Source organism: Kogia breviceps, chromosome 16 (assembly GCF_026419965.1).
Source record: "Kogia breviceps isolate mKogBre1 chromosome 16, mKogBre1 haplotype 1, whole genome shotgun sequence".
In the NCBI taxonomy this organism is placed as follows: Eukaryota; Metazoa; Chordata; class Mammalia; order Artiodactyla; family Physeteridae; genus Kogia; species Kogia breviceps.
The window spans coordinates 15,280,336-15,308,118 of record NC_081325.1 but is presented as its reverse complement, the minus strand read 5'-3'; the positions used below and the strand labels follow the sequence as shown (position 1 = coordinate 15,308,118).

General features: G+C 37.1%; 1 protein-coding gene and 1 long non-coding RNA gene across 12 annotated transcripts in view; one reads left to right on the top strand and one right to left on the bottom strand.

The window, feature by feature from the left end:
* The window catches only part of COG6 (component of oligomeric golgi complex 6), a 336,439-nt gene extending 314,714 nt beyond the window's left edge, over positions 1–21,725 (bottom strand). For 8 of the 11 annotated variants that reach the window (XR_010837125.1, XR_010837124.1, XR_010837126.1 and 5 more), the window contains exons 1-8: positions 21,401–21,704; positions 19,593–19,736; positions 15,560–15,631; positions 14,206–14,264; positions 8,304–8,415; positions 7,856–7,938; positions 7,407–7,477; positions 4,067–4,160 (exon numbers count right to left, since the gene is read on the bottom strand). Coding sequence is in view for 4 of the 11 variants with exons in the window: in XM_067016224.1 (XP_066872325.1) it covers positions 4,067–4,160; positions 7,407–7,477; positions 7,856–7,938; positions 8,304–8,415; positions 14,206–14,264; positions 15,560–15,631; positions 19,593–19,736; positions 21,401–21,553 (788 nt within the window). In the remaining 7 variants the exon portion in view is untranslated. Of the gene's footprint in view, positions 1–4,066; positions 4,161–7,406; positions 7,478–7,855; positions 7,939–8,303; positions 8,416–14,205; positions 14,265–15,559; positions 15,632–19,592; positions 19,737–21,400 lie in introns of all 11 variants that reach the window. The other 3 variants (XR_010837128.1, XM_067016225.1, XM_059042152.2) reach the window with 2 other exon arrangements.
* On the top strand, positions 21,672–25,944 carry LOC136792766 (uncharacterized). The gene is made up of 3 exons (XR_010837132.1): positions 21,672–21,818; positions 22,155–22,268; positions 25,827–25,944. It is a non-coding gene; the product is annotated as an uncharacterized lncRNA (long non-coding RNA).
* Positions 25,945–27,783: the final 1,839 nt, after the last annotated feature.

Sequence of the window (27,783 nt, the reverse complement as noted above, 5' to 3'; positions counted from 1 at the left end):
CTAAACAGTACTCTACTAAATGTTGAGAATTACTTCATTACCTTACATATAAATAAAAGTTATCAAAATTTCCCAAAGGTTTCCAGAAGAATTTCTTAGGTTATACTGCTTTCTTTAATATGCTACTGATTTAATGAAAAACCCACATTTTTTTTAACATAAGAAAGCTGGAAGATGGAATATTTTTAAATACAAGTGTAGTGAAGTAATCAATAGCTGTAAATTTTTAGGACTCCGAACCTTTTTAAAGGACTGTTCACTAGTAACTAGATCATGGTTGTTTGTAGTTTTTTGGTTTTGGTTTAAAAGAAATGGTTTTGAAATTCCCTGCAGTGACATACAGATATATACGTCAAGATGAAAACGCAGTATCAAGCTAAGTGTTGCTAAAGTACACAACTGCCTTGCATTCACTTTCTATTTTTTAAAATAAATTAGAACCCAAACGCTTATTTCTATTTTTTTGCCTCATGCTCTCAAATTATAAATGTTCAGGGTAAAGAATGTATTCCTTTAAATCAGCAGTCCCAACCTTCTTGGCACCAGGGACCCGTTTCGTGGAAGACAATTCTTCCACAGAAGGGTTGGGGGGAATGGCTCAAGCTGTAACGCAAGCGATGGGGGCGATGGGGAGCCGCAGATGAAGCTTCCCTCGCTCACTGCTCACTTCCTGCTCTGTGGCCCGGTTCCTAACAGGCTGACGACCCGTACGCGTCTGAGGCCCAGGGGTTGGGGACCCTTGCTTTAAATTATCATCAATTCCATGAAATGACTTGTGATCAGACGACTCCTTACGACAGCACAAAATTCACAAACTTTTAACTTTTTAAATATGTAAAACGAATCTTCACCCTCTAGACCCAAATGGCTATGTAATAAACAGAAACAATGTAACTTCTGTTTCTAGTACTATTCACTGTGACCACAAGTTATATTAGACACCAGTGAATCCACTGGCATTTTAAATGGGGGAGGGGCAATTTAAAAAGCCTAACAAACACCAGAATCTGTTTATTATAAAATATAAACAATATTAATGCTTATTTTCCTGCAATAGATATAATTTGAAGAACAGCATGAACTAAAAGGAACCTTCAATGATACCTGAAGACATGAAACATCTTCTCCCAGAGACAGAAGAAAATTTCTTTGACCAAAATGGATTCTCTTCCAACAAAGGTCAAAAACTGAAAATGTAGCTTTACAAAGGTGACTGTTAAAATTATGTAAATATTCTAAAATGCCTCTAGTTAAAATAAAAATTTAAATCCCCATTTTTTTTATATCTAGCCATAGTAGAAAAAGAAAAATTCTGGTCAAAAAGCAAATTAAAAGATGAAAAATTTTGTCCAAAAAAGAATTAAAAGATAAAATAGTGTAAAAACCTCTCTAAAAATTCCAACAAATAAAAAAATGAAGAAAAATCAGCATTGTACACATTACTATGTTCTTTAATAATTTATATGCTGAAGGTTTACCAATGGAAAGAAGGCATCAATTTGTTCATTTCTACTTGTAATAAATTTCTTTTTGAAGAAACTTCTGTACTTGATTAAAAGTCAATAATGCATTAGCATTCGGTTATATAATACCTAAGAAAAACTGAGTATGGCAACCTTCCCTAAAGACTTCAATAACTGACATTTTCCTGTACGTGATCCACATGTGAGACACAATAATGAACAGTGAAGCTTTTACACATCACTTAAATCAAGTTCACATAGTGCCATCTGGTGGTTAACATGATATACTATTAAGTTTTCCCTAAATTTAAAGAAACCACCCCTTTTAGAAATAGGTGATTACTTAAGAGGAAAGGCCCATTTTCTCTTTCTTAGCATTCATCTTATGGTACTTCACTGTCACTAAAATCCGCCCTCTTCCTCATTCAACCCGCAAAAGCTTCTTCTTACAACCTTCCATAATGCACTACTGCCCCCATCCCGTGCATGCCCTTTGGAGATAAATCTCTGCCTATTTCAGTTCTATTCTTTGTCTTTCAAGCATTTTGCCTTACTGTCATGCAGGCCTTAAATACACTTCTCTTTAGTTGAAAACTTTCCAGTTTATCTCCTTTCAAAGTAGAAATAATAGCTAATATTTTGTGATGAGCAAAGCATTATGGTAAACATCTTATGGGAACATTCTAATTTAATCTTCCCAGCAACCCGGCAAGACAGGCACTATTTTTATCCTCATTTTACAGCTCAAGGAAACAAGCTTATAAAGGTGCATGGGTTCATCAAAAAATCTAACTCAGAGCCCACCTTTTCAACCATTATGTAATATTGCTCCTTTCCAAGTGTTGATCAAGAATCAAAATTTAGAAAAACTATGTTTATATGGTAGAAGTCAGCTGACCTTTTCAGATGCCTAAAACAGACAAAGTCATTTTTTTTTTTTTTTTAGTACGCGGGCCTCTCACTGTTGTGGCCTCTCTCGTTGCAGAGCTCAGGCTCCAGACGCGCAGGCTCAGCAGCTATGGCTCACGGGCCCAGCCGCTCTGTGACATGTGGGATCTTCCCGGACCGGGGCACGAACCCATGTCCCCTGCATCAGCAGGCGGACTCTCAACCACTGCGCCACCAGGGAAGCCCCAAAGGCATTTTTTTAAAAAGATTAACCTTGTGAACAATTATGAATCTGTGAACAATGTTACTTACTAAACAAACACCAAATGTTTTAAGTACCAAAAGACTCTCACAATCAAACACCAATACCTTACAGTGAAAAAGCTGGGAAAGAAATTTCGAGGTCGATAAGATCTGCTGTGCTGGTGGTCAAGAGTGAACATCAGCTTATCACAGGCACCTGCACAACATGCAGGGCTATTATGATCCAGCTCTTGCTACTAACCCAACTGCCAGGGCAAGCTTTTGCAGTTTCCTAAAAGGTACATGTTCCTCCGCAATCCACACCTTTGCACCTGCTGTTCCCTCAACCTGGATGTTCTCTCCTCCCTTTTTGTCCTGGAAAATGCTTATCAACCTTAAGAAGTCATTTCATACCTACTTCCTGAGGGGAATTTCCTCTAATATTCACCCCTTTCCCCACCACAGACTACTTGAACCACAAAGCACTTGAGACTTTTTTTTTTTTTTTGAGACTTGACTTTTAGAAAAGCAATTAATATATTCATTAAAGTGGATTTGTTTATTTGTTCAATAAAACAAAGCAATTTGAAGGCAATGTTTTACTAATGTTAAGTCTGCTGCACTTAGAACTGTGCTCAGTAAGTAGCACTGGGATGTTATTATTTTATGTAGCTGTCCAGCATTTGTGTTCTGGAACCTTATTACAGGACAAGTAATGTTCCAATCAGAAAACAGAGTAAGAAGGAAATCCTGTAAAAATATATAAGCGTATAAAAGGCATGACTCACAGCAGGATTAATGCCTATGCAGGAGTCCCCTGGCTTTCTGCTTCCTGAATTTTAACTCCCCACTTGGTTTTCCTATTTCCATACTATTCCAGGCATTAAAAGTAAAAACGTATTTACTTCTATTTTATATGAAAAGTAAAAGAAAATTAAAATACAGAATAATAAAAAATTTATAAGTTAATAATGCATAAAGTTCTTATCCAAAGCATTATCACATAGTGCTTGGCTGACATAACTTACAGGATCAAATACCTGAACTCTTTCTTTCTTGAGTTCTACTAATGGAATTCTAATTTTAAATTTTCTTTTTTCATCTCTGGGTAATTATCATTTGTCAGTCTATTCGACCTTCTATCCGGGGCAGGGTTGACACAGGAGTTTTAGTTACATACAATTCCTAGGTCGTTAATGAGATGACAGATTGGGGGAAAGTCCTTAGCCTCTACACAAATAACAGGTAGTCTAGATACACAGACACCTTGGTTTTCATCTCCATGTTGCATTCTACAGCAAGTAATAATATGCAAATAAGCTGATGCCCCAATGGTACCGAGATAAAAACATCACTGTAAATTATTATATTGCTCAAACTATTATATATGAATTTGATAATACTAAAAGTCAAAGTAAAGTATCGAAGAAAAAGTAAGTTTTTTTTTTTTAAATTAGGAAAAAGTCACCCACTTATATAAGACAGGTCTATCCTGCAGGGCTTCCATCGCCTGAGTCAGTACTGGAGATATGTCACATGATTCTTGTGTCAATGTTCTGCATTCACCTGAAAAATCATTATAACGCTTACTGTGTTATATAATCATTATAACATTATAACACTTGTTAAATTAAAATTAGGTCTTTATTATGTCTGTTGTACAGCCAGAGTCTAAATACTGTATTAAAAAATGCTTGGGGGCTTCCCTAGTGGCACAGTGGTTGAGAGTCCACCTGCCAATGCAGGGGATACAGGTTCGTGCCCCGGTCCAGGAGGATCCCACGTGCCGTGGAGTGGCTGGGCCCATGAGCCATGGCCACTGAGCCTGCGCGTCGGGAGCCTGTGCTCCACAACAGGAGAGGCCACTATGGTGAGAGGCCCACATACCGCAAAAAAAAAAAAAAAAAAAAAAAAAAAAGCTTGGAAAAGCCTAGAGAACATGCCAATCAAAAACTAGTTCATGCTGTCAAACTAAAAACGTAAGCTTAAATACTTATATAACTTCAAATCACCACATCTGCTATCTGGTATACTATATATATATATATATATATATATATATATATATATATATATATATATATTTTTTTTTTTTTTTTTGGGGGGGGAGCTGTGTTGGGTTTTTCTTGCTGCGCATGGGCTTTCTCTAGTTGCAGCGAGTGGGAACTACTTTTCGTTTCGGTGTGGGCTTCTCATTACGGTGGCTTCTCTTGTTGCGGAGCACAGGCTCTAGGCGCGTGGGCCTCAGCAGTTGCAGCACGCGGGCTCAGTGGTTGTAGCGCATGGGCTCAGTAGCTGTGGCTTGTGGGCTCTAGAGCGCAGGCTCAATAGCTGTGGTGCACAGGCTTAGTTGCTCCGCAGCATGTGGGATCTTCCTGGACCAGCGCTCGAACCCATGTCCCCTGCATTGGCAGGCCTATTCTTAACCACTGCACCACCAGGGAAGTCCCCACATATTTTATTATTATAAAAAACTACGGTTCTGAAAAAACCAGTCAATGAACAAACATGTACTAAATAACTGCTATACACATGGCAGTGTCAAGGAGGGAAGGGAGTACTAAACATATATTACCAGTTCCTTACCTTGGGAGCAATCTTCAAGCAGTTTGCTAAAATGTTCATATGGGTAGCTAATATATAGTATTAAGATTATAATTTCAAAATTGTTTAGATTTTAAACTGTTTAAAAAATCTGTACACCATACTGCCTTTATTTTACTATGCTATCTATAAAATACTTATTAAATGTCTACTCTGCTCAAAAAACTCAGAGCATGTTCAGAAGTTCCCAACCTTTTGGAATATGAGGACCTCACACTAGCAGTATATTTTTCTGGCATACACTGACTGAGAAAAACATACACGTGTATGGGATCGGTGCTATCTTACGATGACTCCAGAGCCCTTAGAAGTCAGAATGTCAGTTTGGAACTTCCATGTTAGACGTCATGGGAGCACAAAGAAATATGAGGCAATGTCCTTGCCTTTATGAAAACAGAGATCTAACTGGAGAGCTAAGACTCTCTTAGCTTTTCATATATGAAAAGTTATGTTAGAGTAGTAAATTATTGAATACCAAATAAATATATTCAGCAGTTAGTGTTCAGAGATGGAAAAAGCTACTATGATTTAATGTAGTTGTGGAGAGTTCCAGGAAGATGTAGAACCTAAGCCTGACTGAAGACTGAGGTAGGATTTGGATATAAAGAGGGAAAGCCAGACCATACTCCAAATAGGAGTAAACAGTGCAAACAAGAGAAGCAGAAAAAGAAACAAGTTTTGGGGCTTCTCTGGTAGTGCAGTGGATAAGAATCTGCCTGCCAATGCAGGGGACACAGGTTCAATCCCTGGTCCAGGAAAAGCCCACATGCCGTGGAGCAACGGAGCCCATGCAGCACAACTACTGAGCCTACGCTCTAGAGCCCGCGAGCCACAACTACTGAAGCCCACGAGCCACAACTACTGAAGCCTGTGCACCTAGAGCCCATGCTCTGCAACAAGAGAAGCCACTGCAGTGAGAAGCCTGTGCACCGCAACAAAGAGTAGCTCCCGCTCGCCACAACTACAGAAAGCCTGTGTGTATTAACAAAGACCTAACACAGCCATACATATATACATATATACATAAATAAATATTTTTTAAAAAAGAAGAAGAAACAAGTTTTGGAGATAAAGAGTAAATCATCTGAAACAGATAAGGTTTTTCACAGTCAAGTACAAGGGTACTGGTTAACTGGATTTAATCCCAACTCCTTCCAACAGTCAGTTGGTAACATCTATTAAAACATCCTGTGCACATGTTCCATTCTTGAAGTCTTAACTATCTACTTTGTTTTTAACAGGCAATTCTATGAACAGACTATTGAAACATTTGAAAGCAAATCTAAAGCAAATAAACCATTTGTGATAGGCAAAATAATGGTCCTCCAAAGATCCCTAATCCCTGAAACCTATGAACATGCCATCTTATGTGGCAAAAGGGACTTTGCAGATGGAATTAAGGTGACAGACCTTAAAACAGGGACATTTTCCCAGATAACCCAAGTGGGTCCAAGGTAATTATATAGGTCTTAAAAGTAAAAAAGGCTAGCAGAAGAGTTAGAGATATGAGATGGAAGAAGAGGCAGAAGAGATTCAAAGTGAGAAAGTGACTCCATCTACCCATTAATGGCTTCAAAGATGGAGGAAGGGGCCACAAGCCAAAGAATGCAGGCAGCCTCTAGAAGCTGGGAAAGACCCTCAGTGACAGCCAGCAAGGCAATTCAGAGCTCAGTCCTCAGACTCAAAGAACTAAGTTATGCCAACAAACTGAATGAGCAAGGAAACAGACTACTCCTTAGACCCTCCAGAAATGAATGCAGCCCTGCCCACATTTTAATTTTAGCATGGTGATTTCTGACTACAGAACTATAAAATAATAAATTTGTGTTATTTTTAAGCCATTAAGATTGTGTTAATTTGTTACAGCAGTAATAGAAAAACTCAGCAGTTATTACAGTTGTAGTAACTACTACATGTAAATAACATGTCACATAAATAACAAGAGATGTCTAATCAACTTTAAGATAATCTGGGGCAGAACTACTGACTTTATTTTTTTATTCCCATCCTTAATCATAGACAGCGCTTGAATGATAGTAGATGTTTATGAGACACATACAAAGACAATATGTTCAAATATAAAGTTTTTCTTTTTAAAAATAGTTTTTGATTACTAAGATCAAAATGATATCAAATAAAGACTAAGTGAAATAACAAAATCAAACACTAATGTTCATGAATCTAGACTGCATAAAAGAAATCACTTACTTTGAGCCCACCGGTAAAGTCTTTCATAAGATGTTTCTTGAAGCAAGGCCATCTGTTCCATAATTTCTAAACTAAAAAAATTAAAGGTTTATTATAATTTATTAAAAAGTTTTAGCCAATAGCTATTGAATACATCTAAGAACCTAATCACTTTATTTAATTACAGAGTGATTTGGTTATAGCCTATTAACTTTTTATTATCTTGTGGAATAATTTTTCAGTAAATTTTTATAATTAAATGTCGCCAAGTTTAACACCATCACTTAGATACCCAACTGTTGTTTTACTCTAAATGTATCAGGGTATAACTTTCTCCTTATCCAAAGATACATAAAGATTAAACTTCTATTTCACAAAATGTCATAATGTCATATACTTTAAGAAGAACCTAGAAAATCTTTAAATTTTGGAAATATAAAAGGTAACACAATCATGAAAAGACTACTCACCCTGCTGTTTGTTGGTTTGTACGCAAGAGAACTTTGACATCATTATGAATCTGTTTTACTCTTCCCAATGCCTTGAAAAAATCCTTTAAAATTAAAGCATATTCTTTTTAACTATAGATCTAGAATACAGAATTTACAAAAGAAGCAATTAACAATATTGGAAATGGCTGCCAAAGGACTTAGAGCTGGGGAGGAGTGGGATAGGTGATGTAGGTTTTCTTTACAAGCCATGCTGTACTCTTTGACTTCTAAAAACCACCAAAAAAAAGTATATGTATCGCTTTGAAAAATAAGGTAATTTAAAATATGCACCTTAATTGCTAAATTTAAAAACATTTTTAAATCAAAAAAAATTTTAGGTGGTAAAATAAAGCCTTAGAAAAGAGTGATTTCTCTATAACATCTGTAACTGCTATGCTTTAAGTGATTTTAACAGAAAGCAAAATACCTCAGTGATAGGTCCTTCTCTGGTACCTCGGAGAAGACTCATTTCATCAGAAGTCAGCTGGAACTTGGATAAGAAGGCATCTGCAACTTGTGCTCTTATTTCTAATGTTTGACTGTAATATTTTTAAAAAGGCAACAAAAAATCAAGCACACTATGCATTTGCATTGCTTTAAAACAAGTTACATTTGACATAACTTTTAAAACAAAGGTGTGGAAGAGTCTCAATATCTTCAAAAGCATTATTTCTGCCTCAAATATTAGAAGCCCATCAGGCATGTAGGTGATAAAATTGGCTGATATTGTTCTACCTCAGTAGAAGCCACAGTAAAATGATTAATCATTAAGAAAGAAGAAATAAGTTCATGAATGGTCCGGGTATTACAATCCTTAGCCACTTATGTGTACTTGCATAGTTTGCCTCTTGAAAACAAAGTTATCTTACAGAAGAGAAATATGCCAGTTAATTTCTTCTCAGTCACTAAAAAAATCCTAAGCCTTTGAAGCTTGTACATGAAGTATACAACAACCAAAAATCAGGTCTATTATTTTTTTATTTTAGGTTAGAAATAGTAGTCAAGAATTCATTTAGTAAAAAAAAAAAAAAAAAAAAATTCATTTAGTAATCCCTCATTAATTCAAAAAAATCACTCTCCCTTCCCCACTTTTTCTGCATACGATCATAATTTTTAAAAAAGTCTTTTCAATTATATTATCTGTACATAACCTATCTAGACTAGCTAACAATTAGCAAAAGGCACACTCTAGTCTGCAGGGACCTGAAGGACTGAGCAGGATCCCATCTAAGGGCAAGTCAGGAACATAAACTACAAGAGCAGAAATTCAGCATCCCTGCCTTCTAGATCTTAAATTTGAAAATATATAAATAAAATTATAACTGTTTCACTAGCAGTATTCACAGGGCAGTAATATTCTACAATGTAACAATATTCAAATGAAACTGAACAAAGATAAACATTAACCCTATCTGAACAGACAGTGCAATGCATGCCATCTTTGTTTTGTTTGTACTCTTGAGTTGCGAGGTTTTAAATTCAGTCAAATGCTCCTGCTGAATGTGACACAGAAGGTTAGAAAGAAAAAGTCCTCCAGGTGGCAGTAATGTTCTGTTTTTCTCAAATCATGTAAATCATCTAATTAAACTTATACAGATTTAAATAGCTTATGTCCTTAATTATCTTATTAATACTGATACTGATATCTAAAAGTTACCTAAACAGGTTTTGTTTTATATTTTTAGATAAAGCTCAAATCGTTATCATACAGGATTTAAAGCAATTTTAACACTTCATAAAATTCCTTGAGACTATACAAATTAACCATTTCAATGAAAACCTTCTGAGAGTTTCTTTTAGATCTTTAGAGTCAATTTATCACGCACAATGGAAAATTCATTGCTTTATTGGTTCATTTGGTTTTAACTAAATCTAGTACAGTTGACCCTTGAACAATGTGGGGGTCAGGGACACCGACCCCAGCCCCCAACCCCCTGCCCTGTGCAATGGAAAATCTGCACCAGCCAGATTCAACTTTACAGCCAGCCCTTTGCACCAGAGGATTCAACCCACCATGGACTGTGTAGGACTGCAGTACGTATTAACTGAAAAAAAATCCACACATAAGTGGACCTGTGCAGTTCAATACTGTATTGCTCAAGGATCAACTGTAAATTCAAGATATTATTTAAGTCACATTATCCTTTAGTTTTACCATATATAGTGTTCCCAGGTAAAATTTCACAACCATTCTTGACAAAGTTGAGGAGTATTTGTACAATCAGGTAGCATGAACAGGGATCTCCAAGGTGTAAAGGCCCTGAGCTGGGGTCTGAGGTGACAAAAGGTGTGCATTAGGCAGACCTTGCCCTGCTGGACAACACAAATGAAATACGGTACCTTTTGGAGGGCTTTTAGTATCTAAATTAAAAGTATATGAAATTAATGTTAAAATAAAACATATAAATGGTTGCTGTAAATTAAAACAGAGTATTTGATGTGTATTCATGTAATCACTGTATATGATGTAAGTTATACAAAACGTAAGTGAATATGGCAAATGCATACTGTGGAATAATATGCAGCAAATAAAAATGAGGTTGGGCTATATGTATTTACACAAAATTATCTGTAAGGCACTTTACAGGTACAAAAAACAAGTCACAGAAAAATATGTACGGTAACCCCCATGTACTTTTAAAAAGAAACTTTACACATACACAGGAATTTTCAGGACATGTATTCACATACTGCCTGAGTATATAAAATAAACAGATTATTTCATTTTTGTAATGATTCTTTTAAACCATCCCAGAACATGATTTATGAATCTTGTGGTATTTTTTTTCCTGAAAATATACCCCTGTCATATTTTAACTCTAACTTCTAAACTCATCTCCACCAAATAATTTCAAAATTATTGAAAAAAGCTAGCAAAAAAAAAAGGGGGCAGGGGGGAGGCACAAGATATAGACCAAAACAAAAAAAAAAGCAAAGAAATATACATGGCAAAACAAAATGAAAAAATGGTTGATCTACCAATACTTGGTGAAATGTAAATTAAAATAGTATGATACCATTTTTCATCTATAAAATTGCTGTTTTTAATGACAATATCTAGTGTCTACAGGGTTTAATAAAATAAGACATTCTCATATATTGCTGACGAAGGTAGAAATTGGCATAACCCTTCCGGAGAGAAATTTAGGTAATATATATGAAGATACTTTCTAAAATTTCTACCATTTGATTCTTTAATTACAATTAAATTCTAGGAATTTATCCTAAGAAAATAAACTGAAATGCACAAAATGATTTAAAAACATTTACCAAACCATTATGTTTAATAACAGAAACAATATCTGATAATTTAAGAATCCTTGTTCATTCACAAGAAAAAATACAATGCCATATTAAAAAACATGTTTTTTAAAAATAAAAGACATAGGAAAATGAACATGAAATTTTAAGTGAGTGAAGTAAAATATAACTACGCACACATACTAACTCTGGGAGAAGATACACCAAACTGTTAACAGTGGCTATGTCTGGATGGTGAAACTATATCTGATTGTAATTTTCTTCTTTAAGTTTTACATATATAAAAGAAAGGAGAAGAAAGAAGAAAGATGTGATGCTCCCCTGCCTTCTCCTAACTTTTTACCAGGCAATGAAAGAATATGTATCACATATGCTCTATATTTTTACATGTATATTTGTGTAAAATAAATCCTTTTTATATTTTTATGTGTTGCCAACTTTAAAACCTAAATTAAAATAGTTTATAACAAATAATTAAAATTACAAAACCATTAAAAAATAAAATAGTAAGAAATAAAGAGGGACTTCCCTGGTGGCGCAGTGGTTAAGAATCCACCTGCCAATGCAGGGGACACAGGTTCGAGCCCTGGTCCGGGAAGATCCCACATGCTGCAGAGCAACTAAGCCCATGCACCACAACTACTGAGCCTGCGCTTCAGAGCCCACAAGACACATTACTGAAGCCCACATGCCCTGGGCCCACACGCTGCAACTACTGAAGGCCACATGCTCTAGGGCCCGTGTGCCGCAACTACTGAGCTCACGTGCTGCAACCACTGAAGCCCGCGTGCCTAGAGGCTGTGCTCCACAACAAGAGAAGCCACCACAATGAGAAGCCCGTGCACCGCAACGAAGAGGAGACCCTGCTTGCCCCAACTAGAGAAAGCCTGCGCCCAGGAACGAAGACCCAACGCAGCCAAAAATAAATAAAATTTTTTAAAAAAAGAAAGAAAAAGAGAAAGATGAGAACTTAAATAACATAGCTGAGGAAAGCTATCACAGTTAAGTGCAGAACAGCCTAAGCTTCCAGCCACCAAAGCCAATGTAGAAACAAGATGTGCTACACAACTTTGTCTAATAAAAGGGGAGAAATATGGAGGGTAACGTTCCTTGAGGTATGTCAGACAGTGTGTTCAGCACACTATACCCTGTGACATAGTTTATTATTCCTTTTTTCAGATGTGATAACTGAGACTGAGGGAGGTTAAGAAATAACTCATTAAAGATTAAAAATCTAATGAGCTCTTACCCAAGATTTGTATTAGAATTCAGGTTTTCAAGGTCTACATTCTTTCCACTAACATACTACACCTCAAAAATAAACATAAACATAAGCAAGAGACTGTTTTTCTGAGTCCAGAGAGAAATTTGACTGGTAGGCCTTTCCAAGAGGCAAAACAATACATAATAAATAGTGATTTCAGTGGTATTCAAAAACATGGAGGTATGTTCATCTGGACATAGCCTTTCCTAAGCATCAATGAAACCCATCTTCTGACTGTCAATTAAACATTAAGGGCAAATGTTAAACTGCAGCTCTGTGGAGACAATTCTACACCAAACTTTACCTATTAGAGCAACAGCTGTCAAAATGACCTCCTTCTAACTCAGCTGGAAAAAAATTCATATCATTTATAAATTTGTCTGAATAAGAATATCATGTTATCCAAATACGCCCATAGAATTTCTATTTCTAAAGCCAAATGCTTGTCTAAGTTTCTCGTTATAAAGGAAAAGGTAATTTTTTAAAATGGAAAAACAGCTCTGCCAGCACCCAGGAATCTGTTATGATTTCTGCTATGTAATTTTCCTGAAGTACATTCACACGAATGTTCCTTTGGCACATCAAATCCATAGCTCTTGGGATACTAGAATGGCATAAATGTTTGCTTCCCAGAAACATGCCGAGCCAAAACACTTTTTTCATAGGCTTACTAAAATAGTAAACATAAACAACCTTGCTTAAATAGTTTTGACAACATATGAAGAGAAGGACAATATTCTAATATTGCCTCCTGCAGACATTAACCAGTCCCATACATGTTACGAGCTCCAATAAAATGCTTATTTTTCAGTTTTTATCTTATGTTCCTTTCCTGACATTGGAATAGCTGTATTTCATATTCATTCACTCAAAATTATTTATTGAATCTACAATGTGTTACACATTGGAAACACAAAAAGAATAAGAAATTGTCATCGTTCTCAAGGAGCTCACAGTTCAGTAGGAAAGAGAGTCAATCAAACCAATAATTAGTTACGAGACTGTACTACACACTACAGTAAAGATGGAAATAGAAAGATTTAACTCAGACCAGAAACTCAGACCAGAAACTTTGTATACAGGATTGGTGACTTGTTACTCTTAGTTTTAGTCACAATTTTCAATTGAATCCATATATGTTTTTATAGTCAGCCAACAATAACTTAACAAAGAAATTCATGTGTGGGTCTCTAACTGCAAATTTTTCTAGGAAACTTTTCTTTCAATAGATTAGTTGTGATACTAAAAACATTCTAATTAGATGCTCAAGGCGCAGGCTTAGTTCTGAGTACAGAAATCCAGCACCTGCCTTTCCTTAGAGAGTGGGCTGCTCTGTAGAGCCAACCATCTCTTCACATCAGCTGAGGCTGCAACTTTTCTCATCGTGGTCCATGCACCAACGGCAGAGACCTGTGTGGTGATGGAATGGTTCTGTATCTTGACTGTAGCAGGATGCATAATCACAAGTAAAAAATAAAAGACAATTGTGAAAAAAGATAATAAAATTACTAAAAATTTGAAAAATCCACATTTTAAAAAGCAGTCATTTTTTAATTCTTATGGCAAACAAACAATGCATCATCACTTCCAAAGAGGGATAATCTCTCAATCATCCCAATTATCAATGTTCCTAAACTATTGTTTTATGTTTATTTTACTCTTGGATAACAGCTTAGAACCTCATGCTCTGTATCATTTTTGAGTCACGTTTCTGATTATTGTTTTAACTTTGAAATTATCTATAATTTTCTTTCTGAGTTATCTCCAAATTAATGAAGAGTTGATTATGTAAAGAAAAACTTACCTTTCAGCTTGAAGCTTAGTGGTTTTTATTATTAAATCTTGAGTCTGTTCCTTTGCTGCCTAAAATTACAAACATATCTATTATCAGTACATTTTAATTTTTTTCAACTTCAGAAAACTAATACTGCCACTTACTGGTGTTCAGATTATAGCAAATGAGATCACACTCCAGAACTCAAAAGTTTAAAAAAGGCCCAAGTAACTGAAATAGATGTTTCAAGGCTCATACACTACGTTTAATAAGAAGAACTCACTCAGAATTCTCAATACACACATATGCTAAGGCTTACAAGAAAGAAAAAGGTATCACAAGGATGTTTATTAAGGAATTTAATAGTTCCTGATGCTTTTCAGTGGAACACAAGCACTGCCAGAGCCAGTTAAGGATGAAGAATAGGACTTCAGCCATAGACATGCCGAGTTGAGGTACCAGGAAACCTCTGAATGAAGTTTTAAGTTAAGTCACTGATACGCTGCTGTGAAACTCAACAGAAATACCCAAGATAGAGATAAAAATTTGAGAGTTGGGATATACAAAAAAGAACACCCTCATATAGGACTTTGGAGAACATTAAAGATAGCCCCATCTAAAAGACAGAGGGCTGTTCCTGACCAAGTCATACTAAACAATCCTCTCTCTCCCAAACCAGAGCTGAAAGGATCAGGAGTGAAAACTTGATGAAAAGGTATTTCAAAGATTAGGAAAATATTTATAAAGTGAATTGAAACAAATAACAAGTGTAACCAATGAGATTCTCTCTCAAAGACCTGAACTGGGGAACACTACAAAAATAAGGCAGTTACTAACGAGAAGAGAAACAAGTCAGTGGTTGTGAGGCAGGTAGAAACACAGGGCATTAAATGAGTCAGAAGTATGTACGTCAATGTTAACTCTACAGTCAAACTAGAGGTTTGGAACTGCTTTAATAAACAGACCTAAACTTATATACATTTTCCTGAGATATTTTTTAGGCTGAACATAAATCATAATTAAGCTGGGTCTTTATTGGGCACAGCATTAGTTTGAAATTATTCCTAAGGCTTTCTACTAAGGAATTTATTTCTGCTGCATTTGTGGAACATTATGGGATTGAAAAGTTTATCAAAATTCTACAGTTATCTCTATACTGGCAAGATCAAAATATAAAGGCTTCTGGAGTTAAATGCACAATATTAGTAAACCATCACCAAGGAGACACAAAGACATTTATAGTTAAAAAAAATAAGTATAATATTTATATTCAAACTTCCTACAGGGCATGATGTATTAGATATCCACACATTTTTGTAGACCTATCTAGCAATTTCTGCAAGCTTATCAGGAACTAGGCTAAAACCCAGCCATCATACAGCACCTGTAGGCGACACGTCATATCCTGACAACAGCTGTTCATTGCCTGGACATCTTCATGTATGCTTTCAAGTTCCTGAAAAGGAAAAAAGTAACATCGAGCAGTATATATAGTTAAAGAAATTTCTCTTCTCTTAGTCAAATCCTTACTTTTGTCCCTTTCTTGCCAAAGCATGACAAAAGATCCCATATTTAAGACTGAAAACGATTAAAAAGAATAATATCTAGTATAAGAAAAGATGTAAAAAAAAAAAACCTAGTATATTCTTTTTAGAGGGTCTGACAATAGGAAAATGGCAAATGCTTTAAGAATATGAATACCTGTTTATTCAGAAATTCTCATACTAAGAATTTATCCTAAGAAATTTATCAGGTAAGTGTGCAACAATATATGTAAGAGATGATCAACAGAGTTGCCTAAAACAAATGGAAAATGTGAAATGTTTCCAACCATACAATGGAAATCTGAGCATACATTAACAATGATAATATCTGTGTGTGTATATGTAAATTAGCATGGAAAGATGTCTATATAAAGCTAAAAAAAGGCTTATAAAGCAATATATATAATACCTCCCCGTTTTTGTTTTTTTTTAGAAAAATACATATATATGTGTGCAGAAGAACACAGGGAAGGCTCTATGAAGGGCTAAAATACTGACAGGTTATTTCTGTATAATAGAATCATAAGTAATATGGATAGTTCCTTCTATTTCTGACCTTATTATTTATCTTTTCTATAATGAATTATTTATAACTTTTAATTAATAAAAAACAAGAAAATTGGAAAACCCAATAAACTAACAATAGTGCCTCCTCCTATACGGTTGAAAGTAATCACATATTAGATCATGCCAAAAACCTGCTAAGTCTCCCAGTAACATTCTTTCCCTATATACTCCACCTCCAGCCCCCTCCACATATGCAAGAATTTAACTGGTCACTAAGTTCTATCATTTATATCCCTTCTTATGTACATCTTATCCATTTCTTTTTTTACAACCCAAACAGCTACTACTTGAGTTCAGTTCAATTGCTTTCTCCTGTATGGACTGATAAAAAACGGTCTTCCAACAGGCCTCCCAGGCTCCAAACTCTTTACTAAATCATTCTCTACAATCTTTACTGAACCAATCTCTTAATATGAAAAAATGATATCACAAAATTATATTTAACTTCACACTGCACTATTATCTTCTTTTTCCCAATTCAATTCAGTGTAACACAACAGAAAGATATGCAAGGAAAGAAAGTTTCAGTGGTAGACAGGGTCTTACTATGGTCTCTTTCAACACAATATCCAAACCTTCAAATAAAAACATGACAGTTTTATGAAGGGATGGGCCAATCATAGGGCAAGAGATAAGAAAGCAACCAAGCAGGACTATGAACAAAATGTAAGGATGAACCAGAGTTAGGAAATCACTTACAAGAATATGAGCATACATCCTAGTTCCAGAATTAAGTTTTTTCCTTTCTCTATATAAAGTACTTTGAATTATAAACATCATAGCACCAGACATTTTCAAATGTTACTCTCTGTATCTTAACATTAATAGGATGTAAATCAAATTATTTAAGTGCTAAACTGCTTTAAACAATAAAAGAATGATTTTAAAATAGCAATTAATGTCAGCAATAGCAAATAGGTACTAATAGGCAAATTAATCTATTTCCTTAAATCTCACTGTATAAGACTAGCACTATGACATTATCAGCCAACAAGGTCAAGAATAACTACTCCTAATATTTACTTTAGCTACTACAGTACACTGAATGAATCTGATTTGTAAAATAACAGAAATTATATCTCTTAATATATGACTTAAATGCAGAGATTTGCTAAATTGTAATTCAAGAACCTTTACATTGCTTGTATGTAAAGTCTTCATGTGAACTCAAACTGCCTTTTATTCCCGATTAAATAAAATTACAGGTTGTTAAATACAATTGCAGTATGATAACCTTTAAAGAAATCTTTTATTATGGAAAAATTTCAAAATTATCTAAAAGTTGAGATAATGTGAATGCCTATGCACACATCACATGGCTTTAACAACTAGCAACTCATGACCACTCTTGCTTAATCTATCTCTGTACCCACTTTCTAACTCTCTTCCCATCCACTTTCTCCCTCCCCAAGCTGAATTATTTTGAATTCCAGATAGCATATCATTTCATCCATACACATCAGTATGCACTTCTAAGAGAACTCAAAAAAAAAAAGCCATTTACCCATCTAAACATTCAACAATAATCCCTTAATATCAAAGTTCTATTCAGTGTTCAAATTTTCCCAGTTGTTTCAGTTTTTTAAATATTTGTTCAAGTCGGGAACCAAATGAGATTCACAAACAGCAATTGGTTAATATTTCCTTTATTTCTTTAAATAAATTGCCTTCCTCTTACAATTTATTTGTTAAAGAAACCAGTTCATTTGTCTGCACGGTTCCCAGCACACCAGACTTGCTGACTGCTTTCATGCTGTTAACATACTCCTCTGTCCCCAGTATTTCCTATAAACTTGCATTTAGATCTAGAAGCTTGATTATATTCTGGTCCAATTTTCTTGCAAGAATTCTTCATAGGTGATGTTGTATACCTTTGTTAGGAGTCCCGTATATGACTGTTTCTTTTTGTGAGATAAGCAGTTACTGATGATCAGTGGTTTTCAACTTGGGCAAATTTGTCCCCCAAGGGGGCATCTGGCAATGTCTGTAAACATTTTTGGTTGGAACAACTTGAGGAAAGGTGGTGCTCCTGATATCTAGTGGATAGAGGCCAGGGATGCTGCCAAACATCCTACAAAGCAGAAGACAACTCTCTGGCCCAAAATGTCTATAGTGCCAAGACTAAGAAACCCTGAGCTAGATCCTTTAAACAGTGGTTACAAAATCTGCTACCATTTCTTCATTTATTAAGTGGAATATTACTCTAAAGGGAAGCCTTGCTTCAACAACTGTATATAGTTGGTACCAAAGACAGGAAAAATGCTTGACTCTTTCATTTAGTAGTTTTCAAAACAATAAGTTGGTTCCCTCATATCCACCTAAGATAACCAGTGAGGGTTCTGTTGGTTTTTAGTATCATTATGAACTCATGGATTTAAATATGCTTGATGTGTTTCAGTCCACTGCAGTCATTCTTACTGATGCTCAAATCATCCTATATTTGGCCAGTGGAAACCTCTTACGTTAGCTCCAGAGTCCTTTTGACACTTCCCAGTAGTCTTATGCAGCTTCCTCACTTTGGTACTTCCTTACCGAGGGAAATGGTGTTTAGAGAGTACAATTTAGATGTGCTCATCACTACTATCTCTCCCTATTTTTATGAACACTACCAAACTTCCCTTTTAATCTTCCAGATTATTAGCCTTCAGCCAATGAAATCCTACTACACTTTTAAAAATAATCTGTCTCACTAGAACCATGTATGACACTTTCATACAACTCACACAGAACTATTAACTATGTAATATCATTCAGTAATATTAACATAATGAAGTATTATATAATACATAAATAAAATATAATAAATAAAATTCATTTTCACCCTATGGTGACTAGACTGCTCACTCAAGTATAATGAAACATTATTTATTAACTGAAGTCACTGATCTTAATTAATCTGAAAATTTCATAATTTAGGATGCAGTAAAGTCAATCCTAATTAATCTCCAGTGGAGAAGTGGTTATCTAAGGGAGGTTTATTCAATCAGGGACTATTTCTACTGGAAAACCACTCAGAGAAGTGTTATTTTTTTGTTGTTTGTTTGTTTCAAAAGCTAAGATTCCTAAAAGAATATCCGGGAACAAATGTTACAACTTTCCAAAAAGCAGCACTAGTGGAGGTTAGAGATTTAGAAATCACACTAATCCAAAGAAAGACCTGGAAGCTGCTGGAGTAAGTAGCTACATTTCTATTTGAGCACCGTACACAAGTTGCAAACATATCAATTCTATCCATTGAGAAGCTCAGCACAGAGCCAGGCATATAGTAAGCTCTCAATAAATGGTAAATGAAAACAGTTTACATACTTCCTTCACTTCCTTGAAAATGCTTACAAACTCTTCATTGATGGCTAAACTTCTGCGTTCAATATCTCCACGTAAATTTCTTCGAGTGCGCAAACTATTTTCAACGAAAAAGGTTGAGAGTGCCTTGAGAGCTTCCAACATCTCCTACATAATTGATAATAAAAGAACATTATTGGGACCGATTTTCAAATGTTTTTCTAATCTCAAGCAAAAATTTAATGAAATCATTTCCAAATAATTTGTTTCCATTACACAATCCAAAGAATACCGGATGACCTTCACATTACTAAACAGTAAACTTATTTCTGAGACACAATAAGGACATACATACTTGTGCATTGGGACGTCCCTGGCGGCGCAGTGGTTAAGAATCTGCCTGCCAATGCAGGGGACATGGGTTTGAGCCCTGGTCCGGGAAGATCCCACATGCCGTGGAGCAATTGAGTCTGTGTGCCACAACTACTGAGCCTGTGCTCGAGAGCCCGTGAGCCACAACTACGGAAGCCCACACGCCTAGAGCCCGTGCTCCGCAACAAGAGAAGCCACCGCAATGGGAAGCCCGCGCACCACAAGGAAGAGTAGCCCCCGCTCGCCGCAACTACAGAAAGCTGTGCACAGCAACGAAGACCCAACGCAGCCAAAAATAAATAAATTTTTTAAAAAAGAATTAACATTTTACAAGAAATAACTGCTGCGGCACTGTGCTGAGCATTTCACCTGGATTCTCTCATTGAGTCAGCACAATAACCCTGCGGAGGTTACTGGCAGTATTCCCAATTTAGAAACTTAACATAAGCTCACGGAAGTTAAGGGACTTATTGAAACCATAATGCACCAGTTTGGTGGTTATATCTAATAAGTGGTGGTCCCAGAGCCGATCTTTCTTACTCATTATAGTATAATGCTATTTTTTACACACCAATTCTTACTGACAGCTTACTGTCAGTTACCTACAAATTTATAGATAAAAATTCTATATCTATATAAATTCTATTTTTATCTATAAAAATGTATCTGTAACACTCTCACTTAAACAGTCTAAAATATGTATAAAAATAAAAATTTATCTATGAAACTTATCTAAAAATTTTAGATAGAAACTTATCTATAAAACTCTCACTTATACACATTCTTTTTTCTTTATGCCACCATGGCATGACCGATATATCTAGCGACTCAGTGATAGAGAAGAGATAATCTGCTACCACGGGAGATGGAAAGTCCAATCTAAGTTTTAGGTGGTACCTGGGAGAGGATGCGAACAGTTTACCTTGTAAAGCAGTGCTTAGCTCACAACAAAAACTAGTAGCCATGAGCAGGTGTTAGCCCTTTCGCGCTGCCAATTATTTTAATTGTTTTCACCTGTCAATGGAAAGGCTCAATCAAGGATGCTTAGCCCTGACCTTCAGTTCCTCCTAAGAGCCCCATTCGCGCTGCCTTATTTTGTAGTTTGCTCTTTTGCATGTTTCTTCTCCTGCCCGGGGCTCGCCTCTCCCTTCCCTGCTCAGACCCCCGAACACCTGCGGCGACAGGGGACTTCACCGTTTGCCTTCCCGATCCAGAGTCTTCGGAACAGTTTTAATTAAATATGGGGCAACACCCAGGAAGCCTCTTTGCTCTTCCAGGAGCTCCTCGGCCTCCCCTTTCTCACCTGCCCCACGCCGGCAGCGCAGCGGGTCCCGCGGGCCTGGGGTCCCCTCCGCGGCGGGGACAAGGGACGAGCCCGAGAGCGCCGGACAGACACCGCTCCCAGGCCGGGTCCGACTCGCGGACGACGCAGCACCCTCCACCCCTCCAGCCCCGCTCACCTTGTCGTTGTCCAGCCGTGTGTCCAGGATCTTACGCAGCTTCCGCGATAGCGGGTTGTTAGTCTGCGCCGAGGTCCCGCTGGCTCCATTGTTGAGGCCGTTCGCAGCCCCGGTCGCGGGCACTGCGACTACTTCCCCGCTGCCCTCGGCCATAGCGCCGCGCGTCCCGCCCCGCAACTCGGCCTCAAACACCTCAGCCCAGAGCACGGACTCGCCGGCAGCCCCTTAGCGCGCAGGCGCGCATCTGCCGCGCATGCGCCCTCGGAAGGCGCTGCTTCTCCCACTCCTTTGCCAGCAGGCTGCCAGGAGCTGTAGCAGCTGCTGTGAATGTAGAGAAGTCGGCGGAGGCGGAGCAAGACCCGCAGGGCGAGAGGAGAGTAACGCGAGATTTTGCAAAGTGGACTGAAATTCAAATCAGGTTCGGAGTTTGGGGATTAACGGTTTATGGGATTAAAGGCACTTCGGGATTCTGAATCTGTGAAAGTCTGAGGTAGACTTAAGTAAAATACACTGAGGCCTGTGCCTGGGCAACTATGTTCAGTAAAAACCAACTCTAGTTAAGTTCACTTTAGAATACTTTGTAACTGTTTCCTGCTATGAAGGAGATTTAAATGCAGATGTGGAAAGAATTCCAAAGTATAGTATGTGAAAAAGCAAGGCGAGTTACAGTGTGTATAGTGTGATCACTTGTGTGGTGTGTGTGTGTGTGTAATAGAGGTACGTGTAAATTTACGCTTTTTTTTTTTTTTTTCAGGATGGCATTCCTTTGGAAGAGAGGCTTCCAATTTTCATTTTGTACCTTTCCAAACGGACTGAATTTTCTAATCTTCCCCGTGGGTTACTTAATATATCAACAGCGGTTATTAAGGTAAGGTAATTATGGCCTACTTTTCTGTGTTTATTTGTACTTCTCTGAATTTGCAATTGTAAAAAAAAGGAAACAAAATAATTTGAAAATTAGGATGATATAGTAGGATGAAGACAGGGAAATTTTTGTAAAATTTAAATATATTTAAAGCAATTTGTATATTTTTTAATGTTCACCTATCATTCTTTTATAAGGCTAACTATAAATTCTAAGTTAAGGGCTTGAAATCAATACTTCTCAACAGTTCAAATCAGTATTTTCCAACAGTTAAATATCCAGGTAAGCCTCATCAGAGACCTAGGTTTTATATATGTATATATTTATATATGTGTATATATAACAATTTTTATTGAAGATAAAGGTTTTCTTTTATTGAAAATCTAAAAGATATTTATGTATATTGAACTCCTTAAAATAGTAGATACTGAAAGTATTAGAGACAGGCTCTGACTGAAATATTTTAATTTAATGGTAAAGCAAATACATGCAAGTAAAAGAGTAAAGCATTTTTATATAACAGCATTTTTAAAAAATTAAATTTATTTATTTATTTGTTTGTTTTTGGCTGCGTTGGGTCTGTTTCTTCGCGCGGGCTTTCTCTAGTTGTGGCGAGTGGGGGCTACTCTTCGTTACGGTGCGTGGGCTTCTCATTGCGGTGGCTTCTCTTTGCTGCGGAGCATGGGCTCTAGGTGCACGGGCTTCAGTAGTTGTGGCACGTGGGCTCAGTAGTTGTGGCTCGCGGGCTCTAGAGCGCAGGCTCAGTAGTTGCGGTGCACAGGCTTAGTTGCTCCACGGCATGTGGGATCTTCCCGGACCAGGGCTTGAACCCATGTTCCCTGCCTTGGCAGGCAGATTCTTAACCACTGTGCCACCAGGGAAGTCCCTAACAAAGCATTTTTATATAACCACAGAAGAACCATGCTGAAGTGTAAAACGTGGACATTCTTACCTTCCAAGTAGCAGTTGAAAGGAGGGCTACTTCAATTTCCCCCTCTTCCCCTTTGGTTGGTTATTAAAGCTTTCCTGCTCTTTGGCTTCTGAAATAAGTGGAAGTCACATCATTTTGGTCACTGTGACTTCATCAAAATATAATATGGCATTTATTAAAGCCATGTCTGGTGAATCATAGAATAAAATAGAATGTTCAGTCCTCTACATTCTTCCCTGTATTAAAAACAATAGCTTCTATTATTTAGTGTCCAAATTTATTGAGAATCAGGCTCAATGCTGGATCCTTTTAATACACTACTGTTATCTGCATAACTACCTTGCAACCTAGGGATCATTACCATGTTATCATGTCATTAGTATTCTGTTTATGCTGAGTAATCCAAGGCTACAGAAGTCTTTCCGAGGACATAAGGCTACCTCACATCTCATCATTAGTTACCAGCTAAGTTGGCAGTAGTTTTCAAATTCTACTACTGCTTCCTCAGTTTTCATTTTGAGTTGTGTACACCTCTCACTTGGAATGTAGGCCAAAACTTTTGCAGCCAAACTTTCAAATGTATTGTGTCAGTGTTTCCTTGACATTGTTCTTACTACCTTTGCACTGACACCAGCACTATTTCTCTAAAAGAGATTTGGTCCTATCACTTTTTTGCTTTAAAAACCATAATGGCAGTTATTGAATAAAATAACTTTTTAGTATGGTGTACACATACCTTCATAATCAGATCTCAGAGTATCACTGTAGTTTCATTTCTAGGTACTTGCTTGTGATTACAACACTCAAGCCACCTGTATTTTCTGGGCCACAAACACATCCCAAACTTTTCAGTCTCCATACATTGGCTCATACAACTCCCTCTTCCAGGAATGTGTGCTTGTGTGAAACTGGTGAAATCCTATTTGTCCTTCAGGCTCCACTCAAATATCACTTCTTCTCTGTACCTTCACATAGCTCTGCCGCCAGCCGCGGCGGGTCCTCAAAATGCAGCAACAATCGACAAGAGGGGGTAGGGAACTGAACGCACCAAGGTATGGGATCAGAAGGGCACAAGCAACTGATGGTTGCAAGGCAAGTTTAATAACAAAGTATAGCCATCTATATACCCCTAAAGCAGGGAATTTGCTTAGTCACGCCTTATCGGCATCAGCTGGTTGATTGGCTTCTCCCTCAAAGGCACCAATTTCCCCTCCAGGGTTGCTTTTCCTAGCTTTAGGGAACAACCAGGGACTCCCAATAACTGAGCAGGTCCCTGGAGCTATTTGGCCAAAGGCCATCTCCTTTTTTACGTTCATACCATAAAGTCCAGGATGCATACCAAGGAGAGTACAATTGAGCCCTGAAGCTTATGAGGGTCTTAATGGCGCCTTCCTCAGAGGGCAATGCTGGCCACATAGCTCCCCATCTGTCCTTGGGCAGAATTAATTGATATGTCATGCAAATTCCATAGCACTTAATATAATACAACACCTCTGTGACTTGTGTCACACAATTATTTTTAAATTTACTTAAGTTTTGTGTTGCTCCACTAGACTATAAGTACCTGGATGATGGGAACTTTGCCCTCCTGGTTTCCAGCACAATATCCTACACAATATATGTGCTTATTAAAGGCCTACTGAATGAAAAGTATTGAAATGAAGTTTTTGTGTTTTTTAAATTTTATTAATTTTGGCTGCATCGGGTCTGCATTGCTGCGCATGGGCTTTTCTCTAGTTGTGGAGAGTGTGGGCTACTCTTCACTGTGGTGTGTGGGCTTCTCATTGTGGTGGCTTCTCTTGTTGCAGAGCACGGACTCTAGAGCACAGGCTCAGTTGTTATGGCTCACGGGCTCTAGAGGACAGGCTCAGTAGTTGTGGCACACGGGTTTAGCTGCTCTGCAGCATGTGGGATCTTCCCGGACCAGGGATTGAACCTGTGTCGCCTGCATTGGCAGGTGGACTCCCAACCACTGCACCACCAGGGAAGTCCCGAAATGAAGTTTTACAGCTTTATAAGTTAGAGTTTTTTTCTTTTGAAGTATAGTTGATTTACAATGTTGTGTAAGTTTCTGCTGTACAGCAAAGTGATTCAATTATATATACGTATATGTATATATATAAATTATTTTTCAGATTCTTTTCTATTATAGGTTATTTCAAGGTATTGAATATAGTTCTCTGTGCTATACAGTAGGACCTTGTTGTTTATCTATTTTGCATATAGTAGTATCTGTTAATCCCAAGCTCCTAATTTATTCCTCCCCTTCTTCCCCTTTGATAACTGTAAGTTTGTTTTCTATGTCTGGGAGTCTATTTCTGGTTTATAAATAAATTAATTTGTATCTTTTTTTAGATTCCACATATAAGTGACATTATATGCTATTTGTCTTTCTCTGTCTGACTTACTTCACTTAGTATGATAAGCTCTAGGTTCATCCAGGTTGCTGCAAATGACATTATTTCATTCCTTTTTATGGCTGAGTTATATTCCATTGTATAAATCTTCTTTATCCATTCATCTGTTGATTGACACTTAGGTTGCTCCCATGTCTTGGCTATTGTAAATAGTGCTGCTATGAACATTGAGGTGCATGTATCTTTTCAAATTAGAGTTTTCATCTTTTCCAGATATATGCCCAGGAATGGGGGTTGCTGTATCACAAAAATGAACTCAAAATGACTGAAAGACTTAAATATAAGACATGAAACTATAAAACTCCTAGAAGAGAACATAGGCAAAAAATGCTCTGACATAATCATAACAATGTTTTCTTAGATCAGTCTCTCAAGACAAAAGAAATAAAAGCAAAAATAAAGAAATGGGGCTTACTCAGACTTATAAGCTTTTGCACAGCAAAGGAAACCATGAACAAAATGAAAAGACAACCTACAGAATAGGAGAAAATATTTGCAAATGATGCAACCTACAAGGACTTAATATCCAAAATATACAAACAGCTCATACAGCTAAATATCAAAACAAACAAACAACCAATCAAAATATGGGCAGAAGACCTAAATAGACATTTCTCCAAAGACATACAGATGGCCAACAGGCACATGAAAAGATGCTCAACATCCCTAATTATTAGAGAAATGCAAATCAAAACTACAATGAGGGGTGGGAGGGAGGGTGACAAAAGAGGGAAGAGTTATGGGAACATATGTATATGTATAACTGATTCACTTTGTTGTAAAAGAGAAACTAACACTATTGTAAAACAGTTATACTCAAATAAAGATGTTAAATAAATAAATAAATAAATAAATAAAATTCAAGTGGCAGAACAAAAAAAAACTACAATGAGGTATCACCTCACACTGGTCAGGATGGCCATCATCAAAAAGCCTACAAACAGTAAATGCTGGAGAGGGTGTGGAGAAAAGGGACCCTCCCTACACTGTTGGTGGGAAGGTAAACTGGTGCAGCCATTATGGAGATCAGTATGGAGTTTCCTTAAAAAGCTAAAAACGGAATTAGAGTTCTTAATTGCAATGACAAGGAACTGACTGGGGATGACTTAAATAGAAATCTATTTAACAAGAGGATTTGGGGTAAGTCTCAGAATTAATAGCAAGGATGAAGGACCACACTTGGAAGAGAACATGGGGAAATAAAAGGAAGGTGGGGACACATTGCCATCATCAAAATCACTCCAGAGAACAGCTCATCGTGGACCCCAATGTCATCACTGCTGAAGCCTGGACCGACAGGTCACTTCACCCACTGAACCTGAACCTTAGGATGCCTCCACCGCACAGCTGCCAGTGCTGTCTCTGGAGACTGTTGTTTAAAATTCTACCACCTCCTGAGGAGTTGTCCCCATCTATGCTTTTTGTGTCAGTTCCTCTTGATTCTCTGCAGTGCCAGTTTCTTTGTGTCCTCAGGTTGTGTTTCTACATTTGTGTGTCTGGTTAGTTGAACCTAAGGCACATGTCCATGCTCTGTTTTCTACAAAGGCTGAGAAATTGAGTACGAAATTTTTACCTTTCATTGTTAGTTATGTCAATTTCTCCGTGGAAGTCCTAGTAACATGTACTGTCTCTCCTGTGTATTTCTCTCAGGGACTTTGAAGCATCGGTCCCACATTTCCTATCTCTTTTTAATCACGACTCCCTGAGCCTTTTCTTTGCACCTTCTATTACCTGCTTTACTGCCTAGTGCTTGATTTTTAGGCGTTGAGGCTTCTCACATGGAAATAGTTCGTGATTTCTCTCTTTTCTCTGAAACCTCATGAATTTTGAAAGCTGCTTCAGATTTTTCATTTTCTTTTTTTGATTCAGGCATATTTTCTGCCATAGGTCTCATCCTTCAGTTTGTCCTTAAAATTCTCCAATTTTAAGGTTTCCTAACTGAAACCTTAGCAGTCATGAATGTAATGATTTCATACCTCTTTAGCAATAAAATGATTTCAAACCTGCAAATGAAATCTGCAGAATGAATAACTGCGGCTGGTCTGACTGGAGCCTGGGTAAGGGCCTGCTTTCTTTGCTTAGTACACCTTTTTTTCTCATCTGTGCAGCCTCCCCTTGGCTGCCTGTACCCGTTGGAGTTTGGGGTTGCAATGTAACAGACAGTGTAATT